We start from the raw sequence: 19,394 nt of genomic DNA, 5'->3' as shown, positions 1-19,394 counted from the left end.
CGGACAAATAATGTACCGTCAAATAAGGAACTATAGCCGGTGTGCCCTGCAAGGTTTGAAAAGTCAGAAGGGCAAATCCGTCATTTCATAGGCCACGAACAAAGCCACTCTGCTTTTCCCCGCCCTTACATATCCTTCTTTTGATAACCGCCACATGATTCACCCTTGCCACTGAATAAAGCGATTGCTGTTACCAGTCCACCGTCCTCCTACTTTTCCTGCAACATTATATTATGGGGTGCTTCATTTCTAGTTCTATCTCTAAAGGAAAGGAAAGGCTATTTATTTTTCTTATCACCATTTTTTTTTCTCAATTCTTACTTTCACTATTCTCATCATGGAAAGTTAGAAAACTCATCTTCCTCATACTTTTCAATCCAATCAATTTTTATTTTCCCATTTTTAAAATTTAAAATTTACTAAATTAAAAAAAAAAAAAAAACATAGCATTTAACTAAAAAAACATACTACAACGAAATATGAATTAAAATGATAAATTACAATTTAAATAGAAAAACAACAATTAAAATAAACTAGTTATCTAAAGATGATATCTAGGGATGTTCAATGTAATAACTAAGATATGAACGAAGTTGATTGTAGGTTTTCATCGTTACACAATCCATTCAATATTTCTTTCTTGGTCCACTTTTTCGTCAACGGAGGATCAGAATGATGAACATGAGATATCGTATGATGAACATAAGATATCGTAACACTTTCATTTTGCAGTAACATATTGTGTAGTATAATGCAAATATACATTATATCTTTTGTTCTCTTCGACGATATTGACAGTGTCGGTTGTTGTATTATGTTGCAACGTGGTTTTTGGACCTCAAAAGCACATTCAACTTCCTTTCTTGTGTCGCCTTGAACATTTTCTTTTTTTATCAGTTACTGGATATAGATATGATTTTACAAGTATCGCACAGCTAGATATATCTCACCTACAAGATAGTAGTCATGCTTGTATTCTTCGCCATTCAAACTACTGAGCAATGGGGAGCTTTTTCCGTGATATTTTCCGTCGAATAGTAGTGATTGGTAGAAGACGTTAAGATCATTGTTTGAATCAGCTACATCATATAATGTATGTCAAAGCAATAAATCTTGTGACACCACTGATTTGAGTATCATTATTGAATACCGGTGATCACCCTTCATGTACTAGCATCGTAATTCCATTGGGCAATTCCTTTAGTTATATTGTGTGCAATGAATGCTACCAAGCATTCATGGAAATGCATGCCCAACTTCGTGTGCATTATAACAAAGTTGAATATCGATAGATGTTGGTTGGCACAAACACTAGACTTTATATAGTTGGACAGCACAATAACATAAGTTTTAAATAACTTCACGTGAAATTCTTTCCTACATATACAAATACTCGTCTAACGTGTTCCCACATGTTAGTTGATGTATTATTGAGGTGCATTTCTATAGCACACACGAAACTTCTATGATGCCTTACATCTCATGTTGTTTGAAAATATAGCTAATTCATCTCCATATCACCAAGAATATGTATAAATAAATGTTTGATCATTTGTAACCTCTTGTAGAATTGCTCATCACCAAATGTTGTATTATTTGAATAGGTAATGCCGTATTAACAACTGTTTTGCCTCTTCATGATCTTTTTGGACCATAATTCTTGACAGCCTGATTATGTACTTGCATTATTATGAACAAGCGGTTGTGCAGTTTGATATAATGTAGAGAAACAATGAAGATCAGTGGGTTCATCGTTAGATGAACATGAATAATAAGATTTTTCTTCCGTTACATATAACCTCACGGTTATATTTTTTTAAATAGTTAAATGAGATTAGAAAAGTTGGAAAGAAATTAGAGATTATTAGAAGGAATTAGAGTGAGTTGGTGGTAGTAGATGATTTTCATTTATATAGTTGAGTTATAATAAAAAAATAAAAAACTAATCGTTGGACGACAAGAGAGAGAGAGAGAGAGAGAGAGAGAGAGGGAGGGAGAGAGAGAGTGTGTGTGTGTAACATCCCAAGAATTATAAGTAAAAAATTCAATTTTAAGTCAACCAAAAGCCATCAAGTATTCATATCAAACCATCCAAAAGTATGTCAATGTGAAAATAGTTATCAGAGTATAATCTCAAAATCATAAAAATGCAGAGACACGAGTGGATGCATTGCGATCAGGCTGAGCCCTTCCCTTTGGAACCGGAGCTACCTAAAACATAAACTTAAACCGTAAGCACAAAGCTTAGTGAGTTCTCCAAAATACCACATACCATACATACACATCAAACATGCAAATTATACATATATATATATATATATATATATATATATATATATATATATATATATATATATATATATATCAGCCTGAAGCTGTAACAGGTCTGTTTCACCCCTGAGTCCTTTTCGACTCTCTGGGTCCTCTCCGAATCCTTGAGTCCCTTCTGACTCCTTCGGTATCTTTAAACTAGTACGGGTCTATTTCACCCCTACAACTAAGCATACAATCAAACCAGCATGAGTCACAAAGACATCAAGCAAATACATGCATATTAGAAATTGTCACAATGACCACTACTATCATACAACATAACCCAGTGGGCCGACATTGGTGCCTTCGACCCATAAGTACAGTGAGGAGGCTCGCCTGAATCACAATGCTGACTAGAACCTGGCACGACATCGCACCGATCACAACCAACAACTCTCACCGCCAAAATATTGGTGGTAAACACCTCCTAGCAATCCACACAAGGCAAAACCTAAGTCTACCTTCTAAAAATAGAGATCAACCAAAAGTCAACCCATGTTAAACGTCAAAAGTCAAAGTCAAACGACTAGGGTTGACTTTAGCCAACCGCCACGTCGTAGCCTTCCTTGGCCACACCGTGGCCTTCACCCAACCAAACATACGGGCAATTCCCAGTTGCCACATCATGGCGACCTATGGATACGTTGTGGGTACTAGGTTTTTAGCAACTTAATGGATTAAGCTGTTTTCTTCGATTCCAAGAGCTCCAAAGCTAAGATCAGGTCCATACTGTGGTCGAAATGGATACAATTTCCATTTACTATGGTCCAATACATGTCTAAGATCCATTTTAGGTCAAAATGAGCTCTAAAGACCAAAAACTTAAGCATATGACAAAAAATTCTACCAAAGACTAGATCCACAACATAAGATGCTCTTGGGACTCAGGAGAGTCAAAAAGTTGCCAACTTTATGAGTTTCTTCCCTCCAAACTTGCTCAAACATAAGGAACATGGGATAATATTCAAGATCTAAGCACCAAAATCCATAAAAGCTAGGAACATGGACACTTACAAAGGTCCAGAAATGCCCAAAATAGATCTTTACGATGGCCAAGACGCACCACAATCCTTCCTAATGCTTCTTCTTCCTTCAAAAGTAACCAAAGACTCCCAAAATGATCTCACACTTTCAAGAAGGGTTAGGGTTAGGGTTTCTAAAACTTGAGGGTGATAAGGAACCCTAACAATGGCTTAGAGTGGTTTAAATACGAAGGGAACCTTAAAAGAGTCATGGGCTTGGGCCTGAACAGCTGCCACGCTCTAGCCTTCCTTGGCCATGCCGCGCCAATCCAAAAAATCACGCGACCAATTAATCATTGCCACGTCATGGCACATAGTTTCCCCCAAAACTCCATCTTAGGTCCTTGTTACAAGTAAGTTTAACCAATCTAAAATACGAGTTTTACACACACACACACACACACACGCATAGAGAGAGAGAGAGAAAGAAAGATAGATTGAGAGAGAGAGAGAGAGAGAGATTTCAAGCGGTTTCCCTAACCAACATTTTCTTCTATTTGGGTACCTCCCGTTCATGAGACAATGTAGTCGGTACCGACCCTAACCCACCAACGTTTTTGAACAACTCTATCCACCCTGAAACTAGTCAAATCAATTCGAATTCTATCAAATTAACTTTTTCTAATATTTTTATATTTGATATTACTTATTGCACCACTTATTATTTATTGTAACATCTTATTTGACATTTTGTATTTTTGTTGTTACTTTTATCTTGTGTTGTTTTTTTCTAATATTTATTTATTTATTTATTATTATTATTATTATTATTATTATTATTATTATTATTATGGTAGATTAGACTTCTGGTCATTATGGTTTACATCTATTTATACTTTTAAGTCTAATCTTTAAAATTTTGATTGGGCTCTATGTTTTTAGAAGTTGTATGATGAGGTGTATGGGATTAACTTTGTCAATTTCTATCTAATAAATTATAGATTTTGGACATTAATTATTTCCCTCTATTATTTGGAAAATAATTGGCAATAAAATCATGTCGTATTTATATAATGAGTTATTAACGCACACCAAAGAATACTCATTGATTTATGAACACTATTTCAACAAAATAAGTCACTTATTGAATTATATCGGAACATATTCTACGGTAACTAGATATTGGATTATATAATGAGGTTGTGGTGATGCTACGGGGAGCCGTAGTACTCACTATTCAGTGAGAGGTTGTGGTGATGCTACGGGGAGCCGTAGTAGTCACTATTCAGTGAGAGGTCGTCGTGATACTGCCGGGAGCCATAGTGCCCACTGGTCAGCAAAAGAATGTTGTGATAGAATACTCTCTAATCAGAGCTTGACACAGAAGAGTTTTAGGCTTGGGTAGCCCTAATATTTGAGTTGTGGAAGCCTGGGGTCGAATCAGGGGTGAGACTGGGGGCTCCATGATTGTCGGAAGTCATTATATTCTGATTTGAATGGTGGTTTTCGTGACCAAAGGGAAGTGGATCAGTGAGGTACGCGTGGGTTGCGGGTCATGAGTCATGAGTTGAGTGTTCGTTGGGACGAGTGGTTCCAATTTTGTGCCAGACCAGACTCTCGAGTTGATTTTGATTCTAGTGGTGTATTGAGTAGGTGGAATGAGATGGCGGATTCAGAGATGGATTCCATATTGAGGGGTAATGTTTATCATCTGATGTCTTAGACCTGTGTAGGTCAGTACTCGAGTACAGGAAGTACCGCGAGATGCATGGAACTATGAGCAGTGAACGACATAGGTCGGGGCTGAGTCGACCTTCAGTTGGGAGTGTAGCATCCGCTTGGGGTAAGGCGAATTTCATGACTTGTGTGTCACAATGGGCCGAGGTAGTTATTATGAGAAGGGAACCATTGGGACGGTTGAAATAATGCAATGGACCTTGGGGGTTCAACGGTTGGGTCGAGTTCAGACCTGGTGCACAATGTTAAAAAGGGGTATGTGAAATGGAGCTGAGGCTTATGGTTATTTTTATGTCCGAGGACACTTCTGAGCGAGCATGATTATTCTCTTGTGTCTGAGGGCAGAGTATTGAGAATTCACTGTTCAGATGGGTTAGTATAGCAGTTCAGTAAATGAGCCCTGGTGGGATGTGAACCCTTCCGTTCCTTAGGGCGTGATCCAGATTGTTTGGTACATTGGTATGAGTCATCAATAGCCGATTGTTGAATTTTGTCTTGTGAAAACAGAGGAGCAGTGAGTTATCAGAGTTTGAGGTTCAAGGGGCGACTATCATGGTGATATCATGAGTGGGCAGTTTGGCGGCGGGCCAGGCGACTATAGTTTCCGATTTTGGGAAGGTCAAAAAGGGGTATTGATATGTGCATAATTAGTTAATTATTTAACATATATTCTTAGTTATTTTTGATTAATTATGAGAATAATGTGGACAAAAGGTACTTAAAATGTTGTGAATTGTGTTTTCAGTCCAAAAGATATGCTTGGAGGCAAAAAGGAGAAAAGGAAAGCAAGTGAAGATTAAAGAGTGAAAGAAGGAGTTCTACTCGGCGAGTAGATCGACCCTACTCGGCGAGTGCACGGCGATATGCCAGAAGATAAATACGACTGCTAATTCAAGACGGATAAGTATGGACCTACTCGGCGAGTTGATTCTGCTACTCGCCGAGTACCCTCTGTTTTGGGATATCTATAAAAGACGAATCCTTATCCCATGGGAAGGCATTCCTGGCGATTTTTGAAGGATTAGCTGCGACTAAAAGGTTCAGAAGGCGCTAAGGAACCCTAAGCTTCAAGAGTTGGAAGAATTCAAGCAATTAGGTTAATTCTACCACTTAGACTTAGGAATTAAACATGTTTGCATTAATAAACTTTGTTTTTGTGTTTGTTTCTACTGCAACTATGAGCTAAATTCGTTTTTGTTTCTGTTTGGGGAATACCAAAGAACTCCTATGGTTTAATTATTAATTTTTGCTTAATTGTCTATTGGTGATTTATTAAATTAAGTTTGTTAAAGAACCTTATGTATTAATCACTACTATTTTCTGTTAATTGGAAGGCAACTAGGTTGCATGAACATCACTTAATTGTTAACCTCATATGTCTATGTGAATGCTAAAACATATGCTTAGAAGTAATGATTATGAAACTAAGATTAATAAGAAAATAGGAAGATTAATGTGTGAGCTTGTTTGAGAAACCATCAACAAGAGGTTAATTGAATTAATAACTTAATTAACCATTACAAATCTTATTTAATCCAAATAATTAATCTAGGGAATTAATTAGTTTAAACACTTGATCAACGCTTAAATTAGTTAATTGTCTAAGGGTTAGGAGTAATGAATATGAACCTAACTATTATAATTGGTAACCAATAGCAATTAATCCACCTTAACTTAAATAACCATAAGAGTGAATTGGTTGAACCTAAATAGAAACATCTTTATCAAATTTGGTGAATAGTTGTTGCTTTAGTTAATTAGTTAATTTAGTTTGTTTAAGTTTCTAGTCTTGCAAAACTAGAGAAAACCCCCTTTCTATTACTTGTTTTATTTAGATAATATTAGCATCTATTTTAATTGTTTACCGTTCCCTGTGTTCGATACCCTACTTACCTGAACTAAACTGCTAATCGATAGGTACACTGCCTTTCGTGTGTTTTTCTTTGTGTTGAAGTTAGTAGGATTAAAACTAGTTGGTTTTACACACATCAAGTTTTTGGCGCCGTTGCCGGGGAACGGTTCTAAATAGTTAATTTTATTTGCTAATTGTTATTATTATTATTTTTTTTTGTTGATTAATTTTTTTATTTAGTTTATTTTTTTATTTTTATTTTTATTTTTATTTAGTATGTATTTTCCAAATCTCGATGCTTTTGATGCTTTTCTTGAGGAAGTAGTGCAGGAAATTGAGCAGGAAGATGAGGAATATGACTCGGATGAAGATTTGAAGAAATTTGATAGATGGTTAGTTAACATCTTGTCTAACGATCAAGAACAATTTGAGTCACAAGAGCTAAAGTTACAAGATGAAGAATTTAATCCAGAAAGAGATTTGGAGGAGCTGGAAAGGTTGTTAGCAGAGAGGTTGGACGAAGAACAAGAACAAGCTGAATTGCAGGAACCAAGTTGTGGTTTGACCATTACCACGACGTGGCCCCCTGTTCTTCCGGTTTGTGTTTCAAATCATGGGGTGACGACTCCAACTTTGGAGAATGTTCTGAAGCACGATCCATTTTTGATTAGTATCCAACCGGTTCCAACCCTTATCAAGATTCTTGGGTTATATGAATTGAAGCTCGTTTGGCCAATTTTTGAAGCAAATAGCCAAATTTTACAAATTGGTCCACCAAAGAAGATATTCAATGCAACGGATGGATTGGCCTTGAGTTCATTGGAAGTTTATTAAGTTGAGAGTCCAGCTAAAGACTCGCACAAAAAGAAGCGCTTGCGGGAGGCAACCCGTCATTAGAGTTGTCTTTTCTTTTTCTTTCTAAACTTCTAGTTTATTAGGGTAATTTAGGAATTTATTTTTGATGTTTGTTTTAAGACAATTGTGGACATGTTGAATTTGGCTATGTGGTTGGAATATTAGTGTTACTTTTAGTTTTCTTTTCAGGTATTGAAGCTAGGAAGCATGCTATTTAGGAAGGGTCAAGAGAGGAATGAGAGTCTTTATGAGTGATTATGGAGTCTTGTTCCTAGGATTGAGTCCGTACGAATCAAGAGTTTATTGAAGTGTTGCTGCTTAGGAAGTTCACGGGAGAGTACATTTATGTTTCCATGTCAACACTAGCGTAAAGAGAGACAGCGGTTCATAAAACTCTGGAAATATAAGCTCTACTCGCCGAGTGCACTAATACTACTCGACGAGTACATCTGCTTTTGCACGAACTACTTTGCCAATCGAGTTCTACTCGCCGAGTTTGATCACCTACTCGCCGAGTAGCCTGCTGCAAGAGGAGTTTCTGATTTGTTCTGGCTAGTTTTTCTGCGCCATTCATACACTCTTTATGAATTACTACTGAGGATTGTGCAACAACCCTTTTTCCTTGGAGTTTTCGAGCTATCAACCACACGAGACGTATGACGCCCGTGCCATGGATGAGCTGTTCCCATGGTTAAAGTCACTAGAAGAAGGAGTTGAAGAAGAGAGTGTCAACCTAGCGACTGCTACCCCAGGGGAGTTTGTTCCAACTTTCTCTCTATTTGCATTTTTAGTTGTTATAATATGCAATGAGGGCATTGCATAAAATAAGTGTGGGGTAGGGGGTTAGTCACATCTTAGAACACTTAGAATCTTAATTTAGGCTAATTTTTAAAAATTTTTTTGCATATCAAAAATGCTTAGGTCTTAAATTAGAAAATTTTGGTAAAAATTAGGATTCCATATTAGAAATGTGTTAATAATTGCATGAGAACCCAAATGTTTAGTTGAGCCTATACACGTTCTAGTGCATTTGTGGCTTCCTTATTTCAGTGAAATCATGAGACAAAAACACGACCTTGCTCAGCCTGAGGGATGCAATATGTTTAGCAGCCTAAACCTGAAATGTATCCAGGAAAGTTTTTATCATTAGCCAATAAAGGTTGAGATTGAGCACCCCTGCTTAAGCATGTAGGGATTTGAGTGAAAAAAATATATTGAGAAATACATGAAAATATAAGCTCTACTCGCCGAGTGCACTAATACTACTCGGCGAGTACATCTGCTTTTGCACGAATATCGAGAGTTTACTGAAGTGTTGCTGCTTAGGAAGTTCACGGGAGAGTACATTTATGTTTCCATGTCAACACTAGCGTAAAGAGAGACAGCGGTTCATAAAACTCTGGAAATATAAGCTCTACTCGCCGAGTGCACTAATACTACTCGGCGAGTACATCTGCTTTTGCACGAACTACTTTGCCAATCGAGTTCTACTCGCCGAGTTTGATCACCTACTTGCCGAGTAGCCTGCTGCAAGAGGAGTTTCTGATTTGTTCTGGCTAGTTTTTCTGCGCCATTCATACACTCTTTATGAATTACTACTGAGGATTGTGCAACAACCCTTTTTCCTTGGAGTTTTCGAGCTATCAACCACACGAGACGTATGACGCCCGTGCCATGGATGAGCTGTTCCCATGGTTAAAGTCACTAGAAGAAGGAGTTGAAGAAGAGAGTGTCAACCTAGCGACTGCTACCCCAGGGGAGTTTGTTCCAACTTTCTCTCTATTTGCATTTTTAGTTGTTATAATATGCAATGAGGGCATTGCATAAAATAAGTGTGGGGTAGGGGGTTAGTCACATCTTAGAACACTTAGAATCTTAATTTAGGCTAATTTTTAAAATTTTTTTTGCATATAAAAAATGCTTAGGTCTTAAATTAGAAAATTTTGGTAAAAATCAGGATTCCATATTAGAATTGTGTTAATAATTGCATGAGAACCCAAATGTTTAGTTGAGCCTATACACGTTCTAGTGCATTTGTGGCTTCCTTATTTCAGTGAAATCATGAGACAAAAACACGACCTTGCTCAGCCTGAGGGATGCAATATGTTTAGCAGCCTAAACCTGAAATGTATCCAGGAAAGTTTTTATCATTAGCCAATAAAGGTTGAGATTGAGCGCCCCTGCTTAAGCATGTAGGGATTTGAGTGAAAAAAAATATTGAGAAATACATGAAAAAAAAAAAGAATTGCTAGAAAAGTTATAGGAATTTTGGAGCAGATGAAGTGAAGATCTGAAGATCAAAATTCCAAGAAATCCAAAAAGTTGAAGATACCAAAAGTCAATACAAGTTGGTGAATTCAAAGATATCAAAGATCAAATTATCAAGAAAGTGAAGAATTCAAAGAATTCCATAGTGGTATCGAAAAGTTGTAATTCTAGAATATGTATGCTTGGGTTGCTCAATTAAAAATACCTTGAGGGTAAAGAGATTTTCTGAGGATGGATTCGGAGGGTTGCATAAAATGAGCATAGTTCGGGGTGAGTGGGCGAATGTTTATGAGGATTGTGAGTATTTGAAGTATGGGGGGGGGGGGGGGGTTAGGAATTTTAGACACAAATGCATGCGTTGCGGTCTTGGCATAATGGCTGGGTTGGATTGGAGTTATTAATGTGATTTTAATGTGTTTAAAATTTAGTTTTGCTTGGGGGCAAGCAAAAGTCAAGTGTGGGGTATTTTGATATGTGCATAATTAGTTAATTATTTAACATATATTCTTAGTTATTTTTGATTAATTATGAGAATAATGTGGACAAAAGGTACTTAAAATGTTGTGAATTGTGTTTTCAGTCCAAAAGATATGCTTGGAGGCAAAAAGGAGAAAAGGAAAGCAAGTGAAGATTAAAGAGTGAAAGAAGGAGTTCTACTCGGCGAGTAGATCGACCCTACTCGGCGAGTGCACGACGATATGCCAGAAGATAAATAGGACTGCTAATTCAAGACGGATAAGTATGGACCTACTCGGCGAGTTGATTCTGCTACTCGCCGAGTACCCTCTGTTTTGGGATATCTATAAAAGACGAATCCTTATCCCATGGGAAGGCATTCCTGGCGATTTTTGAAGGATTAGCTGCGACTAAAAGGTTCAGAAGGCGCTAAGGAACCCTAAGCTTCAAGAGTTGGAAGAATTCAAGCAATTAGGTTAATTCTACCACTTAGACTTAGGAATTAAACATGTTTGAATTAATAAACTTTGTTTTTGTGTTTGTTTCTACTGCAACTATGAAAGCCGATAAACAATTTTGAAATTTCAAGAAAAAAAAATTTCTTTTTACTTAAATCTAACAAAAGAGTTAAACAAACAAATGTTAACTATATACGATATTAGTACATAAAATCAACCATTTTATTGGAAAACAATGACATTAAAACGCTTCGAAATAAACATTTCAAACATAAGTGACGATATTTTTTCAAAAATAAAAATTGGAAAAAAACCAAAAAATAATTTTGGAATTTGAAAATCAAACATGGAGCTTTCGAAGTGAAAACAGTAGTCCAAAATGGAGCATTCGGAAAAAGATGATTATTTAAAAAAAATAAAAACAAATTATTTTATTTAAAATGCTCAGTCTCACTCATACTTGTTAGATTACTTAATCAAGTACTTTAAGAACCATAATGTATCTAGGAATAAACATCGGAACCGGCCCGACCCGAACTGGAACAAAACTTGGTGGTAAATAGGAACCGAACCGGATCACCGGTTCTTGCCGGGTCTTCAATATGAGAACCAACCATTGAGAAATAACAGCGTATTTTAAAAAATATTTCAGCTACGGTTTCGGGTTTTTCCGGATCTATCAAAAAGAACAAAGAAAATACAATCAAACTTTCTTGTATGTTGCTAAAAAAAAAAATAGATTTGGTATGCTATATTCCAAGGCATGTAACTCATTCAGTTTTTAAAAAAATTAAGAGCTTTTATAGTCTAAAATTAACTACAAAACCTAAATAACATTTAGGAAAAAAATCAGGTGAATACAACGTAAAATGAGTGAGATATGCAAATTTTAACAAAAAAAATCAGATTACGTTTAAGTGCTGAAACAGAAAAAAAGTCTAATTTGATATGCTTCCTTGTGGGGCTTGTAATTCATTCGATTTTTAACCGAATAAAGCGTTTTTATAGTCAGATCAATACAACTTAAAATAAGTGAGATATGCACATTTAACAAAAAAGTGAGATTACATTTTAATGCTGAAACAGAAAAAAAAATTGTTTTGATATGTTTCTTTGCTGGGCTTGTAACTCATTTAATTTTTAACTAAATCAAACGTTTTTATAGACTAAAATTATCTACAAAACCTAAATAGCATGTAGAAAAAAGAATCATCTCAATTCCACTTCAACTGAGTGAGATATGAACATTTTAAGAAAAAATCAGATTATGTTTTAGTACTGAAATAGAAAATAAAAAGTCTGATTTCATATGCTTCCTTGTAGGGCTTGTAACTCATTCAGTTTTTAACCAAATCAAAAGATTTTATAGTCTAAAATTATTTTCAAAACCTAAATAACATGTAGGAAAAATAATAATGTCAATCACACTTCAAATTCGTAAGATATTGCTGAAAAAAAAAGCTGGTCCGGTTCGATTCCTGGTTTTGGACCCGGTCCAATGACCGGTCCCTACCGATTCCCGGTTCCAAAAATCCATAAGAATATTGTCCCGATCTCGATCCCGATCCGATCGGTTTTATCCGGTTCCGACGGGTTCTTTGTCCAAATGCTTATCCCTGATTGTATTTGTATCCTTTATTTTATTTATTAAGGTTTAAAGAAAACAAAGAATTTTATATAGAGATCTATAATAGATGGAGACAAATACAGGAAAGAGAAGATGGAGATTTAACAGGATTTACTATTTAGAGTGGGTTTCCGATTTAAAATCAAGACCAAACACAAGATATCCTAAATGTTCACCTTCCCTTCTATTGTCTCTCCACAACTGTTACTTCCTTCATGTTCCTAAAAGATTCTTGAAAACTGTTAGCAAATTTTGGGAATGAATTTTCTTTCGAAGAATTGGATGATTCCCATTTGGATTTTGTCCTCTTTAATCGTAGTTTTAGAGCCAACTGAAGCTATAAGGACGTACCCTCCTCTCTCCTCCATTGCTGATCCTGTTCTTCCTACCGAGAAAAAGCCTCCATTTTCTCGCATACCCACGGACAATGAAGCTCACTCTCCAGGTAAATCTCACTAAAATCATTAGTTTTCCATAAATTAAAAAAAAATCGAATCTTCTTTTACGTTTGTGATTCGTCACTGTAAATCACACTCTAGTTTTGAACTGATGAGTCCCTTGTTAATCTCGAGTAAAATGCACTCCATCTGTTCGATGATATGACTCACCTGTAATACGCTTGTATCATCACCTCTCGATGATATGTTTTACGTATAATTTCATCAAAATGGGTTCGCAATCACAGTGACACTCGCTTTAGCTAAACGATTATGTTTAAACAGGAGTATCAGAAATCAAAGTCGTTCACCATGAGGATTTGAACACGACGATTCTTATCGCACTCATCATCGCTTCAACTCTCCTTGCTGCAATCTTGCTGTTCTTATTCTGTTTCTGGATCTTTAAACAAAAGAATACAGAACCCCTCAATATCAACAAACCCCCAAAAGGCCAAGGTATCTTTAATCTTTTTTACTGACTAAAACATTCCAAAAAAAACTTACCTTTTTCTAATATTATTATCACATCATATTCATATAGATTCTTCAAAAGGGTTATCATTGGGTCCAATCTTGGACAAATTTACCCCTACAAGAATCACAACCGGTAGAAAGGGCTCTGCAACTGTTATCGACTACGAATGGTTGATTTCTGCAACAAACGATTTTCATGAAGATCATATCGTTCGTGTAGATTCATCTGGACATATTTATAAAGCTCGATTCAATGATCATTTTGTTGCAGCTGTGAAAAGACTCCATGGTAGAGGTCCAGATACCCAAAGAGGATTTGAGGTAACACTTTACACTTTTAATCCTCATGAAATTACAATTATACCCTTTTTGAATTTACTGTAATTCATTGGGATCTGTTTACAGAATGCTGTAGATTGGTTAGGCAAATTGAAGCATCAAAATATCATCAATCTTTTGGGTTATTGCATTCATGATGAGAATAGATTTTTGGTGTATGAAATGATGCATCAAGGCTCTTTAGAATCCCAATTGCATGGTAAAGTTTCTTTTACTACTTTTGCTTTTCATGTTAAAGAGAGCATAAGCCATAAAGGCATAAACAAAAAGAATAAAAAAAAAAACTACTTTTTTTAAAAATGAATAACTTTTGGACTATTTGTAAGAATGTTTTTTTTTTATTACATTTTACAATTTTGCCATCATTCCATTATTGTTTGTTCTTGTTAAAGGTAGTGATTATCTAAAATGACACAAGGTGTATACAAACAAGTTTATTAAACATTATGGGAAAACGCAACTAGTAATTTGTAAAATTACAATTTTAACCTTTTTCTTATTCAATACCATTAGGACCTTCTCATGGATCGGCTTTAACATGGCATCGTAGAATGAAAGTTGCACTTGATATCGCAAGGTATCCACATTTATTTTTCTAGATTACGTTTATTTTTAAATCTAAATTAATAATTCAAAAAAAAAAAAATTTAAACAGAGGATTAGAGTATCTTCATGAACGATGCAACCCACCTGTAATTCACAGAGATCTCAAATCATCAAACATTTTGCTAGATTCCAACTTCAATGCTAAAGTAAGATCCTTTATATAAATATTTATCAAGAATCTATTATAATTTAATTTCTTTATCTAATTGGATTTAATAAAAATTCAGATATCTGATTTTGGACTCGCTACCACTGAGTTTCATGTCAAAAACAAAGTAAAGCTTTCGGGAGCTTCAGGTTACGTGGCCCCTGAATATTTATCAGATGGTATGAATTATGATTTAATAATATAAAATCGTAACCCTTTAATTAAATTATTCTTTTTTAAGATTATTAAATGTTGTTGTTATAGGTAAACTCACTGATAAAAGTGATGTGTATGCATTTGGAGTTATCCTTCTTGAGCTTTTAATAGGGAAAAGACCTGTGGAGAAAATGTCACCTTCTTTATTTCAATCTATTGTCACATGGGTAACGATTTTATTTTATGTTAATGTTCATGTTAATGTTAATGTTAACATAACTTATTTTTATTAAATAAAAAATCACAAGATATTAATTAAAAAACAATTAATTTGATAAACAGGCTGTTCCTCAGCTAACAGACAGATCAAAGCTTCCAAACATTGTTGATCCTGTGATTAGAGATACAATGGACTTGAAGCATTTATATCAAGTTAGTTTTTAAAAAAAAAAAGTTAAAGTAGATTTATTTTTTAATTTATTTAACATTTTAATGAAATTATAGGTTGCTGCTGTAGCTGTGCTTTGTGTTCAACCTGAACCGAGTTACAGGCCATTGATAACAGATGTATTGCATTCATTCATTCCATTGGTACCTGTTGAGCTTGGAGGATCACTAAGAGCTTAAAAACTAAGTAAATGACTGTTTTACCCTTCTGTTTGATAAAATTATTTATGGGTATATCCTTTTTGACTTAGGGTGACTGAATGAGTAATGATGTGTATCTGTATAAAAGAGTAAGGATATCGATGTTTTCTTTTCTAAATTAAATAAACGTTTTTAAATGAAACTAAATAACATTTTACCTTTTACATTACAAAAAAACAAATTTCACAATGTTAAATTTTAACACGAGAAGAATGACAAATAACTTTTTACATTTTCCAATAGAATTTAACGATCTCATACATTATCTAAATGAATTTTATTAAAATATTTGTGTAGGAAACTCGTGAACGTTGGCTCCATCTCATTTATCATTTTGGGTATCTAATGATGTTTTTGTGGGTGCTACAATAGCTGTGTGTTATGAGGTACGAGTGTACCTTTTGTACACGTGTCAAAAAATCTGATCTAAAGTTGTGAAGAGAGGGGTCATACGTCATAGTAATAATTTTTTTGGAACAAGAGAGTACGATGTACATGAGTTAACATTTAATGTAATAGAAGAAGAGTAGAAGAAGTAGTACATGGGCTCTTTTGTGTTTTTTATTTTATTTTATGTACAGGCCAACAAAACATCCTCATTATGCGACTTTTCAGTGGGTTTTTGTTTTGAATTAATGGATTGAAAGCTCCATGTTATCACGTTGGATTTTGTGTCAAATGATTTGATTTGGATTTTGTGTGGTTTTTGTTATGGGTCACTTCGGGTCAAACTCGAACCGGATGTAATAATGGTTTGAGATTCTGTTATTGTACTTTCAACAAGTTGTAACTTGACCGGTTTGAGTTACTTTCGTTTGGATGGTGTTTAGTTTCATGTGGTTTGAAGTAACATGTTTTTGGTGTTTTTTGAGACATACATTTCATGTGTCTAAAACATAAAAATTTATGTAGTGATGGTGAGTATGTTCTTTTTTTAATTTTTTTTAATTTTTTATTTTTTTTTATACATTCAAGTAATGTGCCAACGACTTTGCTTAGATGCTTTGAGTATGTTTGGCAAAAGTAAGGGTAAGTTTTTGGAAATTATAAAATTAGATAAAAGTACATCTAAATAATAGATGTGTAACCTAGTAATTTTGTTATAATAGATATGAGTTCTTTTAAACATTACTTGAAATAATTTTTGAGTTATATTTTTTTTTTTTGTTCTAAAATAAAAGCTCAAATAATTTAGTTAACTAGTTTTTATTTCGTGTATACTTATGTAAAGTTGAAAACCGCTTAAATGGACACAAATTATGGGAGCCTAACAAAGTTCGAAATTCCACATAGAAAGTTTATGGTTCAAACCCTAGCACGTTCAAAATATTGTAAGTGTTTCGTAAATGACATTTTATATGAGATACGAGCCTTTGTATTTGTTTACATGGACTATTCAGATGATGCAGTTCACCATTTTTCAAATTACATATTAGAGACTTAAATATAACAAATTTTATCTAATATTGTATGTGTAAGCATACATATGTAAATCATAGCCATAAGTAGAAGGAGCTTTGTTTCATTTTGTAAACATGTAGGCTAGCAAAATCAAATGAAGAATATATCCTCTAATTCAGTTATTATGAAAGTCTCAAATAATATAGATTGATGGTTTTTTTTTTTTTTTTTTTTTTTTTTTTTTTTTTTTTTTTTTTTTCGATTAATTGCTTAAAAATCATTATGTTTATCATGCATTTTCTGTTTGGACCTAATAATTTTTTTTAATAAAAATTGTACAATTTATTTACACAGTGTTTTTTGAATTCCGACATATTAATTTCATTTTCATCTGATCTCTTCTTATCTAGAATAAATATGGTTCTTGCAAATATTAGGATAGAAAAAATTAAAAGAATTGAATATTAAAAACATACATATAACACTACCGAGTCACCCAAAATGTTATTTATGGGACTATGGACACTACACCTACAATTTTCCATATCTACGAATTTTCAATGAAATTGTGAATATCCATGTATCCAGAATCATGGACACCTGGTGTTTTGAATAAACATCTAGTTATATATCAGTACAATATCTCACATTTGCATTATTTACTTGATACAAATCATACGATCCATGGAAATCCAAATCCACATTCTTCACTTCACCTAGTGAATGAAGACCTGCATCCACCTTATTTGCCTAATGGAAGGTTCATAATACTTCATTAAAGAATGCACATACACACAAACACTCTCACTTAATTACACATACACACATCAATCGAAAATTATGTTTCAAGTGTTGTTTCATTCACCTGACACAATATAATGGTCATTGTTTCATTCACCTAACACAATATAATGGTCATTTGATATCTAGGTCAAATTATAATACAACCTGATCAACAATAAATCACACTTCTTCAAATCAAAACAAAAAAATTTCGCTGATCTATCACTAATAGAACCGAGTTTGCCATAAGATTACATTTGGGACCATGGGATCAGGATCCATCTGATCCTACCAATCCAGCAAAATCTGAATACTGAATATGTTCGTACTCATTTACCATCTATTTCTTCACTTTTTTGAACCATAAAGGACTATAGGGTAAGGTAAAAACCATAGATTTTTTTTCCTTTATCCATTCAAGAAACTAGTCACGCCCCAAAATCAAAGCAAAACTCAAGAAAAGAATCAGGAAGCAACTCTAATCGAACGAAAGATTGAGAAGCTACCATCAAGATTGAAGATATTGAACATAAAAAAGTTAGATTGTGCTCTGCTATCTATTCACCAGTTCCACATGGTCAGTTGTACGTAAAGTACCATGATGAACATATTGGACCAGTAGTCGCTAGATGTTGGTGCAAGACATTACCATTTATTATTTTAAAATATATTATATAATATTTGTCATCACTAATGTTTGGATTTTTTATAACTTCTTAACAGTCAAATGATGGATGAAGATGTATTTTTCATGTTTTAAATACTATAAGTATGTAATTTTTTTTTTTTGTAAGTTCTTAGGAATCAAATATGATCTTACGATCACGATCTTGTAACGCCAAAAATGATCCTACCATAAAATTCGGATCATAACAATCTTCCTTAAAAAATACTATCTATTTTACATTAATGTATGTTAAATGCTTAAAATAGGTAAATAAGTAAATATCCATGATTCCATGAATCCCTCTTTTCCAACCTTTCATCAAATGCAACGCAACATCACAAAAGTTGTTTCACTTGATAAGCTCTACGACTTTAATTCCCATGAATCCCTCTTTTCCAACTTTCATTAAATTCTAACACTTTTAAATCACTTTCTTTGAAATTCTGCCACTCTCTACTATAGACATTGAGAGAAAAAAAATGCGAACATTCAATGCACCCACTACTTTATCAGTTAATCGGGCTTATATTTGGCCACCTTACGCGAATACTCGTGGCTCTTTCTGAACCTTTCACATAAGTACTTAAGAAATAAAACAGACAATTTGGTACTTTTGCAACATGCATAGTTTAATAAAAAAAATGACTTCCAAATAAACTACATAGATAGAATACGAAGTAAAATTATATTAAGGACTAAGAACAAGAACGCATGCTAATTCTCGGATATGTAATGAATGCTTCATAATTTCCTCCACATAGAGAGAGTATATGGTTTTAATTTTCTCTTGTATGTGCTTTTGCATTGCGTAATGTCTAATGAGAATATGAGATAAATAGGTTCCTTTTGACACTGATGACAATTGCATCCCAATGATGAGTATTGGTCGTGATTATGTCGCTTAAACTTTTTCTTTGAAAATTTTATAATGAAACTAACAATGAGTTAAAAAAATTACATGAATAACTAAAATTGGGTTTTGAAACTACTCAACCCAACCAACATTAACATAATTGTTTCTATACATAAATCAATTAAGAAAAAACAACTATACTGTCAAAAAACAAGTTTTTAATGGGAGGTGTATCTCTAAATAAAACTCCGTTTCTAAATCTCCAAATCACCCTAAGATGGTGACAACAAATGCAACATGTATAAAAGTTGGTGGTGAAAGGTGGTGAAAGAACAGATCCAAATCGGTATT

At 34.2% G+C, this 19,394-nt stretch overlaps 1 protein-coding gene across 3 annotated transcripts; it reads left to right on the top strand.

Annotated features, from left to right (window-relative positions):
- Window positions 1-12,632: 12,632 nt before the first annotated feature.
- On the top strand, window positions 12,633-16,002 carry LOC111892273 (probable receptor-like protein kinase At1g80640). 3 transcript variants are annotated; one of them, XR_006190704.2, is made up of 12 exons: window positions 12,635-12,973; window positions 13,251-13,424; window positions 13,510-13,763; window positions 13,848-13,980; window positions 14,295-14,358; window positions 14,437-14,533; window positions 14,615-14,714; window positions 14,800-14,918; window positions 15,034-15,123; window positions 15,196-15,325; window positions 15,637-15,725; window positions 15,921-16,002. XR_006190704.2 is itself a non-coding variant. In XM_023888348.3 (11 exons), exons 1-10 carry the CDS (start codon window positions 12,787-12,789, stop codon window positions 15,316-15,318), a joined length of 1,329 nt encoding a protein of 442 aa, XP_023744116.1. In that variant the 5' UTR covers window positions 12,633-12,786; the 3' UTR covers window positions 15,319-15,325; window positions 15,637-15,874. The 3 variants fall into 3 exon arrangements, 2 of the variants coding, with proteins under 2 accessions (XP_023744116.1, XP_023744115.1); XM_023888348.3 differs by lacking the exon at window positions 15,921-16,002 and having other exon boundaries at window positions 12,633-12,973; window positions 13,522-13,763; window positions 15,637-15,874; XM_023888347.3 differs by lacking the exon at window positions 15,921-16,002 and having other exon boundaries at window positions 15,637-15,874.
- Window positions 16,003-19,394: the final 3,392 nt, after the last annotated feature.

This window comes from Lactuca sativa, chromosome 4, assembly GCF_002870075.4.
Source record: "Lactuca sativa cultivar Salinas chromosome 4, Lsat_Salinas_v11, whole genome shotgun sequence".
In the NCBI taxonomy this organism is placed as follows: Eukaryota; Viridiplantae; Streptophyta; class Magnoliopsida; order Asterales; family Asteraceae; genus Lactuca; species Lactuca sativa.
Note: the sequence above shows the minus strand (reverse complement) of the source record. Positions and strands in the feature narration are given on the sequence as shown.